This window comes from Diuraphis noxia, unplaced genomic scaffold, assembly GCF_037042655.1.
Source record: "Diuraphis noxia isolate RWA-SAM2 unplaced genomic scaffold, SU_Dnox_SAM2 contig0002, whole genome shotgun sequence".
Lineage (NCBI taxonomy): Eukaryota > Metazoa > Arthropoda > Insecta > Hemiptera > Aphididae > Diuraphis > Diuraphis noxia.
In genome coordinates, this window is record NW_028301712.1 from 64,765,573 (window position 1) to 64,781,963 (window position 16,391).

The 16,391-nt window shown below is 29.8% G+C and overlaps 1 protein-coding gene and 1 non-coding gene across 2 annotated transcripts; both read right to left on the reverse strand.

The window, feature by feature from the left end:
- Positions 1–4,905: 4,905 nt before the first annotated feature.
- drk (growth factor receptor-bound protein 2 drk) lies at positions 4,906–7,391 on the reverse strand. The gene is made up of 5 exons (XM_015515473.2): positions 6,993–7,391; positions 6,752–6,849; positions 6,539–6,658; positions 6,232–6,421; positions 4,906–6,138 (listed from the first exon to the last, which is right to left on the reverse strand). Exons 1-5 carry the CDS (start codon positions 7,068–7,070, stop codon positions 5,962–5,964), a joined length of 663 nt encoding a protein of 220 aa, XP_015370959.1. The 5' UTR covers positions 7,071–7,391; the 3' UTR covers positions 4,906–5,961.
- Positions 7,392–14,354: 6,963 nt separating this feature from the next.
- Positions 14,355–14,516, reverse strand: LOC149058786 (U1 spliceosomal RNA). Its single transcript, XR_016190640.1, has one exon. It is a non-coding gene; the product is annotated as a U1 spliceosomal RNA (small nuclear RNA).
- Between the last annotated feature and the right edge of the window lie 1,875 nt (positions 14,517–16,391).

The following is a 16,391-nucleotide window of genomic DNA, read 5'->3' on the forward strand; positions in this document are numbered from 1 at the left end:
TTTTTTCCATGATTCGGTGATGCAAATGATGCAATAGACCAGCAATTCTAGTTCTTGGCTTCTTGCACACTGCAGGTCTGCACTCCTGTATTTAAACGCTCCTCTGCACTCTCAACAGTCTCAACTCAACTCTCAAGTCTGCACTCTACAGGCTGCAGCAATGCAGTAGCCAGTCGCCAGTGCCCAGCAGACAGCAGTACTGCAAAGTGCCGAGTGGCGAGTACTACCACTGCTACCACAAAATAGATTAAATAGCTAATGCCACAATTGCAGCAGCCCAGTTTTACCAGCATTATTTACTGTTTCTGTTTCGACATTCATAAAAATAGCTAAGAATCATTCAACACTTAACTAAACATACTAGCTCTATAGTGACGTAGTTGAGTGAACCATCTGTCCTCTCTTAAAGTATTTTATTAGTCTTTTATTAATCACGGATATAAGAAATTATTAAAATAAACATAGATTATAGAATTTATTATTTAAATAGCCCCTCCCCCTTGATTGAGTTCCAGCTACGCTACCGGCCAGCTATGAGCCTCTATGGAAAATTAAATTTTTTATAATTTTTGAGATAAATATGCAATGCTTAATTGATTAGTGGACCTCGGATGTCGGCAACAAGTAACAACATGTCTTTTAAATATTTTTAAAGACTCATGTAAAATTGTTCTATTATTTTAATACCTAAATAAACATTTCCACTGTAATTTATTTGGACCCAGTTAAAACTGGCAGATTCGGTAAAAGAAGTCAGAGAACAAAAGGCAAAAAATAAATACTGATAAAAAAACAATTATAGGTACATTATAAAATGTATGAATTGCAAGCAAAAATAACATTTTAATAACCGTAGTTTTGTGGTAATTAGGGATCGGAAGTTATCAAAGTTGCATATTATCCTACAGAACATATAATGGTCTTGATTTATAAGCAGAAATCCAAATTCCGATAAACGCATTAGTGAGTTAAAAAATACAAAATTTAAATGTATAATTTGCCTATTTTGTCAATTTTAAGGGGAAAGTGCACATATTTCTTGATTTGTAATTTGTATATGTACATTAATGTATAAATACTGTAATAGTGTAATGTATAAATTATGCATATAGGTGAATTTTAATATTTTCTAAAAAAATTTGTTTTTAGCTATGATTTGTGTTTTGTTGGTAGTAAATATTAGTTTTAAATTTTAATCTATAAGAAAAAAATAAAATATTTGAAAAACCTGTTTATATAAGTATACCTATTAATTAAATTATTAATTGAAATTATGAAAATATAATCATTTTTTTCTATCTTACTATAATAAAATAAAAAAGACACCGAAATATGTACCTACTTGATGTAGGAAATCGAAACGTTTTTATTGTTCTAAAAGGTAATAATAAGTAATGATAGAACATCACTTAAAAAAATTACAGAATTGTAAAATTAATACATTCATCGTTCAGCTGAGAATTTCAAAAACTCTTAAATCGATTATGTTTTTTCACAATATTTTTAGCTATATTCGTTTTAGTTAACAAGTTGACCGCCATAAGTATCATATAATATGATACACGTACCTACAACTTTATACCAGCTAGCTATGACTTTATACTTGTCAATTTTGTCTCGAGTATATCACATTATTTATGCAGTGTTGTGTTTTACTAGATAGTTGTATTTTTAACTAATACTTTATCTAAATAAATGGGAAATATTCAAATATGTTATTTTCAGCTGTTATAGGTATCAAAACAAATAATTAAAAACCTAGGTAAAATTTAATTTTTAAATGTTTATGTTTTAATAAATGATAATTTGGTATTTTTATCTGATCACAAATTGTAAACTTATATTTATACATAATAGGAACAAATTATCATTTTAATTATCAGTTAGGTACATAATTTATAAGTATTATAATTTACAAATATACCAATACATATTTTTCATTTTAAAATTATTAGATTTATCAAGTAAATATTTTAAATTTTCTTAGTAATAAACTAATAAATAAACGTATCTTATAATAGGTTTTGCCGTTTTAGGTTAATTATGTATCAGTGTCGTATTCATTGACGTTCAAGTGTTCAACAGGTCACCCGTCACCCGCATTTCACATTTAAAATTTGAATTGATCATAAATCAAAATTCAAAATGATTATTGATTAATAAAATAAAGTATAATAATAAGTATTTCAGTATAAAACTAATATTAATGATAAAATAAAATACGATACTAATTTTAGCATTTCAATAACGTCTACATGAATAGTACCTAGGTATATTATACATCTGTATATTGCGCAAATGGTTATAATATATATTCGTGCTCACTGCACACAAGTACATGGTATTGTCGTATACTCGTATTGGGCATAAATCTTATAATAATGATTCAAACAATACTTAAGTATTTCAAGTTTGGATGTTTACATTATCTATTTATAAAAATAAAAATGATTCATTTCTAATTTTAAATGGCTTGTATATTATGTTTTTTACGTCTACTGTAAAATCGTGTTTTCTGACATGAACCCTTTTGCACTAGTTAAGAGAATCATGCATGATAATTACTCAGGGCTTGTAAAACTACCGAGTGGACATATGAATATGATATATTCATATTCAAGGTGTTCATGGCAATTTGAGTGAAATTGATAGAGAAGTAAACATAGGCGCAATTTTGGGGGTGCCATGCACCCCCAAATTTTTATTGGTTATAAACTTATAACTTATGATTTTATGTAATAGGCATTTTTAGGAGATAAATTTATCACTTTGGTCAACTTATATCTAGCACCCCCAAAAATCTAACCCGAATTGCGCCTATGGTCAAGTCAACCTGTTTAGAACACCAATACACACGTATAATGGAGACCTGATGAGTGATAATATCTATTTTTTTTTTAAATATATAAATGTATATTTATATAGAAATAGGAAAACACTATAAACTACTACATTACTGTATTTTGATTACTTGAATTTACGATTTATCAACATTGTATGTTTGTATGCCTGTATGGAAAACTTGGTATTTTCATATTTTTTAGATTCTTAGTGGAGCGATGAATGTATTTTATCTTAATACTAATCTTCAATAGTTCAATATGAAATTATAAAAATGTAATAATAATAAAATATCACAAATTATTTTACATAATTAATGCAAATGTTATAAGAGATGTTTAAGACAAAAAATAATAATTGAAATATAAGTATACCTATAAACATTATATAAGTTTACAATTTTAACATATCCTCTAAAAAAAAAACGATTTGAAATTATCTTTTTAATTTTTCAATATAGTTTACTTAAATGAAAAATAGTTTGTTTTAAAGTATTTATTATTACCATTGTTAATGATTGATAATTAAATGTACTACTTACTTAAACTGAATATCCAATAAATGGTGGAAAGTATCATTGAAAAAGAAAATAATTTATGAGTTAAAATAAATTTAACTATTTACAACACAAAATAATATAAATATTAATCGTGGCACAAAAATATTTTTAATTTAATAAATGTATAAGATAAAGAAAAAGACACTTAATTATAGTTATTTAATACATGTACGTAATAGATTATTAGACTAATAAATTTTATGAACATTATTTCACTATTTCAAACTATAAGAGTCTTTAATTATTATGACTAACATATATATTATTTCACAATTTATTTTTCTTAAATAAATAATAAAAAATAAAATATCTATAAGTACCTATTACAAAAAAAAATATTTTTATCATAATATATGTGATGAAAATATTCATGTGTAGGCAATTAACAATAGAGTCTTACCTTTCATGAATATATCAGGAAGGATTTATACTTAAATATAGATATATGAGTAAAAAAAAAACAAATAATTTTAACCTACAACAAAGAAATATATAAGATAGGTAAAGTAAGGAGTTTTAATATTATTTTATATCACATATTGACATTGTATTGTTTAATTTAAAATCAAAACTAAAATAATTGTTCGATATGACTGAAAATTTGTTAAGCACAATATATAATAATTGATACAAGTACAAGTCAAGTTCAAAAAATAAACAACTAAACAGATATTTGTTTGAAATATTAAAAAAAAACAAATATTTAATACAGATAAAGGAATTGAGCGATTTTTATAAATTGTAGGAAAAAACAAAAGTTTTGTGTTTCTAAATGTCGTTATACTTGTGTATTCAACTTAAAAACAAAAAATAAAATAAAACATTAACATGTAAATACATTTGATAAAAATTATTTCCTTATTTAAATGCAATTATTAAAAAATATAGTTTACATCATATTATATTTATAAATTTAATTCCATAAAGAAATGATAGTATGAACAGTAAAAAAAAAACACAGAACAAATAATCAACTTGTACTAAATTTAATATTCATAATTTAAATATAATAATAGGTATACACAAATGATTTAAGTGAAATATATCTAAAATTAAATGATAAATACAAATTTATTTAATTAACAAATAAAATATTAATTGAAATAAAGAACCAATTTCATAACAATTTGTTACTAACATAAATTTTAGATATATTTCACTAAATTGAACTTTCATACAATTTTATAAATTATAATAAATAATTTGAATTGATGGTTGAAAGAAAAAAAAGATACTGTTTTATTGTAACTTTAATCTTTATGAACAATTAACCTTTATTTATGTTTATTGACTTATTGTTTGTTGGTATTATTTTTACATTTTAGACATTAGTGTATTAACCATAATATGCAGAACTATTATCATATATTATAATTTATAAACAATAGCGGGTTATCAAAGCAATGTTTATGGTTTAAATGCATAGATACACTTTAAGCACGTGAGCAAAAAACTCATACATATAAATCAAAATTATAAATGCCAAAAAAGTCTATAAATTAATATACATTTTATTGCTTTCATGCAAAATGTGTTGAAGAGAAAATTAATAAGAAGACACTATGCATTTGATGTCTTCATTTTACGAAAATATGATATGAAATTTAGTTCACTACATTGAATAGTGTATTGTTAGTTTTGATATTTTGCAGGGTTCTTACGAGGCATTAATAATGGTGTACCACATCATGCTACCTTCATTTGTATCCCACAACTGAAAATCAAACATGTTTGATTCTATCATGCTTAGGTCGAGTGACTGAAATGGTGGTTCACCCTTGTGATTCAAGTCTCGTCAAATTAGGGTTAATTTTGAATTAGGGTAAATTCACCTAATATCAAACTTTTAGATAAGATAAGTTATCTGTGCTTATGCATTGGTGATTTTTTGATATTATAGGTATGGAAAATATTACAAATTGAAAAAAATCATATTGAAAATATCCCATGCATATATTAAGATAATTTTCTTAAAAAAACGTTGATAATTAATTTGCTCTAATATCAAAATTAACAACAGCACATTAGTGAATGGAAATTTTCTGTCATACATGAGTAAGACAAAGACAATGGATGGGTAGCGTCCTCCTAAGATTTGTAAAGATCTTAAGATCACTTTTTACATGATGACAACGATTTATCAAATATGAAAACTAATGGTTTTTACTCAATGATTATTACTTGTCAAAATAGTTCTTTATGTATATTCTAAATAGTAAAAAATACCTTTTTGAAACGATTGTTAAGTAGGTAACATTTTATTATTTTGATTCATAGTATATTACCCTTGAACATATTTACGAACAAAAATTAATGGATAAGCAAAAAAAAAAATTAAGTTAATATATCAATGAATTAATTAATAACAAAACTTGGAAAACCTAAACAGATTTAAGTATTTAAATATTTATTGACTTTTTTTTTTATTGCAATAAATAATCTGATCCCGAGGGAAAAATCTAGAATTGTTAAGTCTATTTGTGGTCACATGTTTTCTACCGTAGTAAATATACATTCCATATAGTAGTAAATACATCCAATATAATGAAGAACATTGTAGATTAAGGGGCATGATATGGAGAAACATACGCAGCTGGAAACAGTCCTTCTCTGGTGCCAATCTCACCTCGCCACCAATTTACATCAGTGCGATTTGTCACAGTTATAACATCTCCTCGTTTAAATGCTAACTCTCCCTCTTCTTGAGGTGTAAAGTCATACATTCCAATTACTAGCGTCTATAAAACCGCAATACACACATTTATTATTTAATAATATGTACCTACAATCGACTTAATTGATATTGTATAATATAATATAATAATAAATACCGGCTTTTGATTAAATCCATTTTGAGTTGCTGTTGGCATGTCCCTTAGCCTAACATCTTGTGAACGGGACACAGATGATTCTCGATGATAATCAACTAATTCATTTAAACTATCAAATTTCACCACCCACAGGAAGAATTTTGCTTGTGCATCTCGTAGAACTTTGAAATGTTGGACACCATCACCACATCTATTATTGAATATTTATTAAATTATAAAAATTATTTTTTGTGAGTTCAAGGCCACAATACAAAAATGTCTCAGAATACTAAAGGTACATATTGTATTGTAAAATATCTTTGCTCACTTGACAGATAGTGAAAAATCTCCAGGTGAACTCTCACTTATTCGTACCAGAAAACAACCCTCAGGCTGTTGGTCCAATAATTTCTCAGCATCTGCTCGAGTGATTTTTCCATAGTACCAACTACAAATAAATAAGGAATGGCAAATATTAGTAACACCTAAGCATTAATGATATTCTTATAAGGACACAGGAATCCGAAGCAGCATCACTCACTCATGATTTTTCATTTCTATATAATTACTAGGTATTAGTCCCTCTTTGCCCTCGAACTCAGCCCGAAACCAGTTGACATCGTCTTCCATGTTGATCACCTGAAAAAAACAACTGGAATTGGTCAGGTGCCTTGTACAGAGGCAGGTATCCGGCGGTGGCACGAACGCAATCCTAATCATCCAAATTGGCCACATTCGTCCACCACTCAGATCCGAGTGACGAGCACACGAAACTCACTCACCCTGAGCAAGCTACCCTTTTTGAAGCTCAGTTCGTCGGGCGCTGTGGCTTTGAAGTCGTGCTTGGCCGTGGCTTCCATCGTTGGTTAGGGGCGTCCGTTCAAAACATATATGTTATCGGCGCACGGAAACCACCGAACACACGGGTGTTTGTAAAAAAAAAAAAAACAACGGATTAACTGCACCGGAACTCGGAAGTCGGAATGCGATTATTTTTAATGTCGTATATGGTTCCCGTTGACGGACGAAACGGAACGGACAGAACAACAACCTTTGACGAGATAAGCGCGGACGGCCTCGCACGAGACACTTCGCGTACATAGGCGCGCACACACACTCAAACAGTCACGCGTACACACACATACAACTATACAAGACACAACACAACACACACGCAGCAACGTACACGCACTCGATCTCTCAGTCACACACACACCATCGAAGTGTCGAACGCGCGTGCGCCCCACTGGTTCACGGGGCGAGCTGATGGCGGGGGACAAAATTACAAAAACACCGCTCCGCTCGTAGTTCAATCACTGAAATCTGAATCACCAGCTTACTGATAGCGGCACTGGCTAGTGATTTCACGGTGATTTTTTTTGTTGATAATAACGTCTTGCACGGAACACTCCGCGAGTGACACAACGTAAATTACGTTTCCCGGGTTGCGCGTCTCGTCTTTTCGCGTGCCTCGTACTTCGTTACTCGTAAGCACATAACTCTAGGACGGATAACAACTAGAGGCAGTGGCGCGGGCTTGGCTGCCAGCATCCAGCCTGACTAGGATTTAGTTCCCTCGGAAATAGTTGAGTTTTTGGTCGTTCTGATTTTCGTGTAACCGGTAAATAAATTGTTAAATTTGAATTTAATATTAAAAAGGTTTGGATATAAGGAATTTTAAGAAATCAGTTTCTATTGTATAATTTCTGATGGCTCACGAATGTCACAATAGTGTAAGTATACCACAAGCATAAGAAACTACAAATGGATGGACGATAGACCATTATTGCTTCGCTCAGAATATTATTAAGTGTCTCATGGTAATATGGTGTATAATAAATTTACGTGATGGGGTGCGGTATCTGTAAGTTCAGTATTGGTGAGGGCTGCAGTACTAGCTGTAGGCTGTTGCATTCCCAGAATTTTAACCCTAATTGACTATGACTATTTTATGGAAGCACTACTGTAGGACTTTCAAAGATACCCATCTTGTTTATTTATTGTTTAGTTAATTCATGGAAAAATATGAAATACAGTACTTATTTTAGTCGCTGACAATACCTATACAAAATTGTATACGTTTACTTTTATCACTTTATTGAACAATAAACATTTAATTTTCATAATTAAACATTGTGCGACTAGAATAATTATCTTAGATTTTTGATCATACACAATAATACGATTATACGACTAGACAATATTGAATATATGATCCAAGATAATCATAAAAATTTATGGAATGTACATCGCCGCGAGACACGTCCATATCTGTCAAACTTCTATAAGTATAAACACTGTGAAGTGTGAAAAGTGTCGTGTACGATTCAGCGACGACTACACATCAAATATTCAAATTTTATCATATTTTTATTATTATTATTATTATCATCGTCATCATAGATAGTTATGTGTTATGTATTCGTTCGGGGCCGGTCGTCGTCGCAGCCGCCGTATACAAAAGCGGCATTGCCAAATCTCGTCGGGATTGTATAGTCGAAACGACCTTGAAGCCGTTTTGAACAATGCCCCCCAACAGGTCTCTCGGCACCAGCCGCGTCGCAACCACCACCGTCTACCACCGGCGTTTTATTATTATTTAATATTTATTTATTGTGGACGGCGACAGACCCCAGACACGACGACCATTATTATAATAATACATAATATTATAAATCTACGCGGATGCGTGCGCGCAACGCAACTGCACAGGTATAACGTACGTATGCATTGGTGTGGCGTCATTTCGGTATAAATTATTTCATTATTATGTATTCCTGTATTCGCCAGACTGAGAAAAACTCATCGAAAGACTGTAATATACACTTTGGCCGCGTAGCTGACTGTAATATTTATTGTGTGTGGTGCATTATTTAAATCTAAACCATCACACGTTATATTATAATTCATAATCGTTTTTATCATAATGCGAGCACATTTTTTTGAAGCCAATGCCTCATAAAATAAGGGCTAATTAATAACATATATTTATAGATGAGGTCCTTTACGTAATTGTCTAGCCCGTTACTTCGGCGGATGACCCCAATGACTCGTATACGGTAAACGTACATTACATGCGTTATATATAGTCACATGATATGTCTCGCCTGTTAGTTCAGCAGTAGGTAAGTACTTCTGCAGGGTGCACAATCTGTATTTCTAGCAGTAGTCTTAGTACTGTCCGAAATTGCAATTATAAAAAGTACTGTAGGTATTTAATTACAGCTTACAGGAAGTATCAATAATCAATATTGAATATTGATATATACCACACAATGCGTATAATATTAAATATTTTAAAATTTAATTAATTGTGTAAGGTAATATAGGTAATAGGTTGATAAGTTGAATATCATAGGTACTATTTTTATTTACGTGTCTTAAGGTAAAGAAATTGTAATAGTAATAATTAGGTAGTGTGGAGGACCACTCTTCTGTTTTGCTTTTCAAACTTTGTTATCTAGGGGCGTAATCTCCTAGACTTCAGAACTTCAATATCCTAATTACGCCCATAATTACAATATGGTTATAATTTGGAAATTTTCTTTAGCTTTTACAACAAGCCCTACAACAAATTACAATCGTTATTGAATGATTCATTAGATAATATAAAACTTAAAACAAACAGATAACATTAACCATATCATTGACATGTCATACTCTAAAGGCAGTAACTGAAAAACATTCGGAAAGCTTAATATTTTTTTTTATATAGATATACTATAGAGTATACTCATATTTTTAATATATAAAATATAAAAAGCTATTTATTTTCGTTATTATTGCTACGATGATAAAAAATTATTCTCAATACAATAGTCAAGAAACAATATTCATATCTAAAATTTCTACTTTTAAAAAATTTCCCGGGTGGTGAGAGGGTGTTTGGACTTCTGGATCCCAACCCCAATCAGTGTAGGTTAGAACCATAAATATTATCAAAGTATCAACGCGAAGTTCATAGCTTTTAACTGTATACATTCTATAATATATTTACTACAAATATAAATATAGTGCGCATATTTTTATATCTATATCATCTACCTATATAGTTACTTAGTTAAAATACATGATTTAAATATTATAGAAATACGTATGAAACTCTAAGTTTTTAAGTTATCACAGGGATTACATAAAAAAAAATTAAGTTTGATAGGTAACTACTAGTATTTATATATACGCAGTATAGTATTGTACCTACAATAAACCTATCTTTAAACTGTCTATCTTTTTTAAGCTTTAAACTCTATAGTAATTATTAGTTATTATTTATTAAATAATAGATATTGACATGACGTTTTTCCTTTACGGCGAATTGTGATTTTATGAATCATCCTGAACGCACTCACACATCGACACCGTACCACGGAATAAATTTAATTAAATTTACTCTGTGACCAGAGACAAGATCATAAAAATCCGATTTTACCTAATCAATGTTTCGGCATATATTCACATTGTACCATTTTGCACAAACATGTCACAGATCGCAGTGGCATCGTAATTAATTATAACACCAATGTACATTTAATACTGAATTGGCGTCAAGTTATGAGGTTATGATTACGGTCTACGACTTAGAGTAGTTTCTCTTGTACACGTATTTAATCTTAAATTTTGTCATGCTTCCATAATACTAGGTAACTTATATTAATTAGTAATTAGTAAAACTAATATATTTTTTACTACGATATTAAACTATAGACTTAAAAAGTTTACCTGTTAAGTAGATGACTAAATTTCGTAATTAATCATAAACTAAATTATGTATAATATTATAATATATATTTAAGTATTACTGTATTAGTGTAATAGTTTATCATAGGCTTATACAACAAGTATTTTCTGGTCCTGACATCGTTGGGTATCGTAAATCCGTAACCTAGTTGTTAGTATTCGTTATAAAAATAATTATACACTTGCATTGAATTTTAAAATTTAAGGGACTAATGGAATGTAAACCGTCTTGAAGCCTAAAATACATTTTAGTTTACCAAAGAACTATAATAATTTTGAGTCTATTTAAATAAATAGTTAATAATAATTTATAAATATTAGAAAGTTAAATTTAAATCAAAACATTTATATACTAAGGTAAAAACTAAAAACTAAAAAATACCTATAAATTAAATCAGGTAAGCTTATATAACTTTATGAGTATATTATTTGTTGTCATTATACAGTTAGCTTATATAAATAATAAAATATATTTATCAACATGAAAGATGAACAAATAAAAATTAAAACCGTATATCCTGGTTCCAAAGTGGTAAAATGAAATCGAGTTTTCTGAGTTCTAGAACCTGATATAAGTATTATTATTATGATTTATACATTCATGACTCATACTATAAATTGTAATTATATATTATGTTCTATAGTAGATGCAATGATAAATAAATTATTGTATAGAGTCATAACTTCATAATATTCATCATTACTCATAATATGTATATAGGTATACACTATACATATTACGTATATATTATATAAAACTTTTAAGTAAAATAGTAATATAAAAAAAATATATATACAATATATAATAGTATAACATAATACATATATTTTACTAAAATTAGGAGCTATAACAAATAACTTTTATTAGTTTATAATTCTTTTAACATAGGTAATCAATTAATTATTTAAGTAGTCAAATTCCATATCATGACTCCGACAAGTCGTCAGAGAAAATGAAAATACCTGGATATATCGTGTTAAATACCTACACTATAATAATTGACTCTAGCCTATATATATGTACACACATTAAATATGCAAATAGACTACCTATAGGCAGAGGCGTAATTAAGGAAGGATAAGGAGATAGATCCCCCAAAACTTTTTATCTTACTGCTAACACTTTATAATTGGTGCGTTAAGTTAAAGTACGAGGCTTACAGATTTTGCTAAGAATATATAATTCCCCCCCCCCAAAAAAAAACTCAATTCCTTATTACACCACTGCCTATAGGTAATAGATGGATCACATCATATTTTATAAGTAACAATATTATAATTACTCCTTACATTTTGTCATTTTGATTAACTATTAGTTAAAAATGTATACAAATGTGAACCAAGATAAAATCATAATTATTGTTGGTGAATGGTGGTAAATCCCTAAGATACAAATAAAATACTTACACCTACATACAACTATAGCATACTACTATATCAGGTACAACTATATAATATATTTAAAAGTCAACACTATAACTGTTTACAAGATATATTCCATTTACTTTGTTATCGTGGATTGGTTGCTAATATTATACCAGCCAATAACAATTAATATTTTATCATTGCATTACCTACTATATAACGTATATAATATTTATGTTTCCGTGCAATAATAATAGTGTTTGGCTTTAATGATACCTACGTCAGTAAAATATTAAATAATTTTTCAACCAAATGGTGTTGTTTTATAATTCACTGTAGTTGTAGACTTGTAGATAGGTATTATAAGACACAATTTACCTGAATTATATGATTCGCTATTTCGCTATAACTTTGACTGCGAAATTTGAAGTGCTCCATTATTTAAATACCCGATACGCAATAGAGAATATAATAACTAGTACCTACACACAATTTAAATGTCCACAGAATAATTATTATCCCAACAAATAGTCATTATTTTATTGAGTATTCGTGAATAATATATTTTATTATGTGAAAAGAATTCAAATAAAAAAGTTTTATAATTGTATGTGTTAAAACTGCACAAAACCGTAATGATTAGTGTGAGATGATGAGATTCGTTTAACGGCAGTCACGAAAATAGAAATGTGTTCTACTTTCAACTTTCAAGTTCAGCAACATTCATAATAATTTCCAGAAATATAAAATCCTAGCGGCATTTAATTAAAATCTATTTTTGTATGCAAGTAGTACAACAAATCTAGTGCATATTTATTTTCATTTCTATGATAATAATAACTAAGGCAGGTACCTATTGACCGAATATACATAAATTAAAAATGAATACTTAGGTCTAGTAGATTATACCTACTCCATTTATAATCAAATATTGAATTATTTATTAATTATATCGATTTTAAACAGGTTACTAAAATAATTAATTTAAGACATTAACATCATATTTATCCGTAACATTTTCAGTTAATATTATTATATTTTTATTAAAATAATAAATTGAAAATAAAAATGGATCGTAAAAAATTATATTTCACGTAATTAATTTATTACTAACGTTTTTTTTATACTAACCTACCTAGGTATTTTATTGTTTAAATTTAACAATCGAATATTTGATACCTATCCGATACTCGTGTAATCATTTTGTGGTATACTTCATTCATCTTCGATATTAGCAGCGCGCTCTAGGATATACTGACAACTATGTACAACTACTAACTGTATATTATTTGAATACAATTAAGTTACATATTATTAGAAATAATGTGCAATTATATTTTATAAACTTAAAACTTATTAACGTTTATTGTTATTAAAAACGCAAGTCATATTTAGACTTGACAAATTACATTGAACAACTCAAATCATTTTAGCTGAGGTCAAAGGAATAGGAAAAACGTGAAAGTAAATATCATTTTTAAAATTATTACAACCATGATAACATACCAAAGATGATTAGACACGGACAGAAGAATAAAATCGTAGGATTTAGTCTTTAAATTGCAGTACAAATCATATATGTATTTTTATTAACAATATTTTACATATTGTATGAAACTGTGAAATAACCACAAATATAATCAGGAAATAAAATGTTACTCATCCAGTCATGGTAGTGCGTATAAGCATTGATTATATTCTATAATCAATGGTATAAGCTATCTATGGACATTTTAATCCTTAAAAGTAATTTGAATTATGAATATTATTACAAATGACAAATCCTAACATTTCAAGAAGTAGAAATTCAAGCAGTGATATGTAGATGAAAGATGAATAATGTAGACAAATATACAAATAAACAACACGAATTATTGAACAAATGACAAAACATAATACAATGCAACTCTCATCTGCCACGCATAATTCGGGCTGTGTCAGACATTACGGATGAATTCCGAGATTTAATCGAATACAAAATGTACCGAAGCTTTAACTTTAACAAATACAAGTTTGTTTCACCTAAATCGTTTAATATCCATCAGGGACGGCGCGAACGCAGTCCCGCTACCAAAAATTACGTGCCCGAGATATTCCTATTTGGAATACTCGCAGGGGTCAACCGTCCCGATGTGCAATGGAACGGTCTCGTCCTAGAGGAACCGCCTCGGTGATCACGGTTGACCTCGACACCAAGTAAGTATTCCGAGTGCACTTGCGTTCCCGGTTAAGTAACGCGACCAGCCCGCCACGCCGCTGCAGAACCAAGAAATACGTTCGCGCCTAAACCGATAACCGGCCTTGGTCCACGCGATATCCTATTGCTGAGGTCAGTCGCCATCGGCCTGACGCCGGCCGAGCCACGGTCGCATGTGAGTAGCGTCCTGGTTGCGGTCCAAAGAACGGTAAACTCGCGGATGAGAGTGATCGAAGTCAGACGGGATGCGATAACACCGCCATCTGCCGGCGGAATATGTTCGGTCGCCGTGACTGAGTACCGGTCGTGGCCGCTATAGTGTCTCGTAAATCTCTACACGGCGTTTTATTACACTATATTATTATTATTATTATTATTATGCGCACATTCCAGTAAACGGTCTCAAGCCGGATTCATACCACCCGGTTACACGAGCAGAAGGAGTGGCTTAGAAATCGCCAGTAAATTGTGCGATACATGTCGGTGGCACTGCCGTCTAACACCGAGAGAGTTGATGTCCGACAATGGCACGCGCCCGCGCACCATCCTCTAAATTTAAAACTATATACGTTGCAGCGTTTCCTGAAATGTAGATTCCGACGGGGAAACATTCAAAACTTGCCAAAATATTCTTAACGCTGGCAAGTGGCACGCGATTCATAATGTAAAATGTACTGGTTCGTGAACTTTTGACGATACCGTTGCACACTTGTGTGGAATCATCGATGTCTTATTATGCGGCATGACGTGGTTAATGACGCGTGTGTAGACAAGTATAAACCAAAAACATTCTTAAACAATACAAAAAATTGTTTAAAAATATTTTGAATGTTTGAAAACAACCTATTTTATTGATATTTACCAAACGGAAAAATTACATTTGACCCATATAGTAAGAATGTAAGATTTAACCTATAGAATATTTTTGTTCGGCAACACTCTTTGGCTATATAGAGTTATGAGTTATTATCGTAGTATAAGTAAACAAAAACACACAATAAAAAATATTTTATATAACTATAACGCCTATAATAGGTATGTAAAATAGGTGGCATCGCCATGAAAAATACAACACATCGTTCTAATACACTTCAAGGTAAATTAAACATGTGTACCGTACGTGACTAGACAATGTGTGTAAAAATAATAGAAGTACCTACCTAGCTGCTTAGAAGTTAGATTACCTACAAATCTCAAAAGACAAAACAATGTGATATTTGAATACTTACATAGATGCTGCAATCAAGTACATATATAGTATATAAAATAATAAAATAAAAGAGATAGCATATTATAGCAGTATAGAAACCACACATAAAATAAATATTGTGTAGTCAATTCTTCTATATTGAATGCTCTACAATATGTATTATATATCTATAGGCTATTGCTAATTTTTTAAGTTATAATATTAACACATTATTAAAATCTTAACATAGCTTTAATTTCATAAAAAAAACAACCAGAATATCTTACATTCTCACATTATATAGGTATATTATTTATAAATTTGATTTTATATCAATTCATCGTACCTATTAATGGTTACTACACGATAATGTTATCCCACACAAATGTCTGCCTATGTCATGCGGTTGTGACGTCCAAGTTGGCATGTTTTTATGTTTTATTCCTTCAAATATATGCTGTACTGCTGTAGTGTCAGTGTGGTTAACATTAAGTAACTTAAAACGTCAAAATCTATAGACTGAAGTACGTTAGTCACTTAAACAGTAAAACCTGTGAATATAACTATATAAGTGTACAAAGCTTAATATACTAATGGTTATATAATTATATAAGCAACTAAGCAAAATGTGTATAAAAAACATTGTCACTAAATATGGTCAATCGCCTGTACACGAATCGTAGTAGGTAAAAA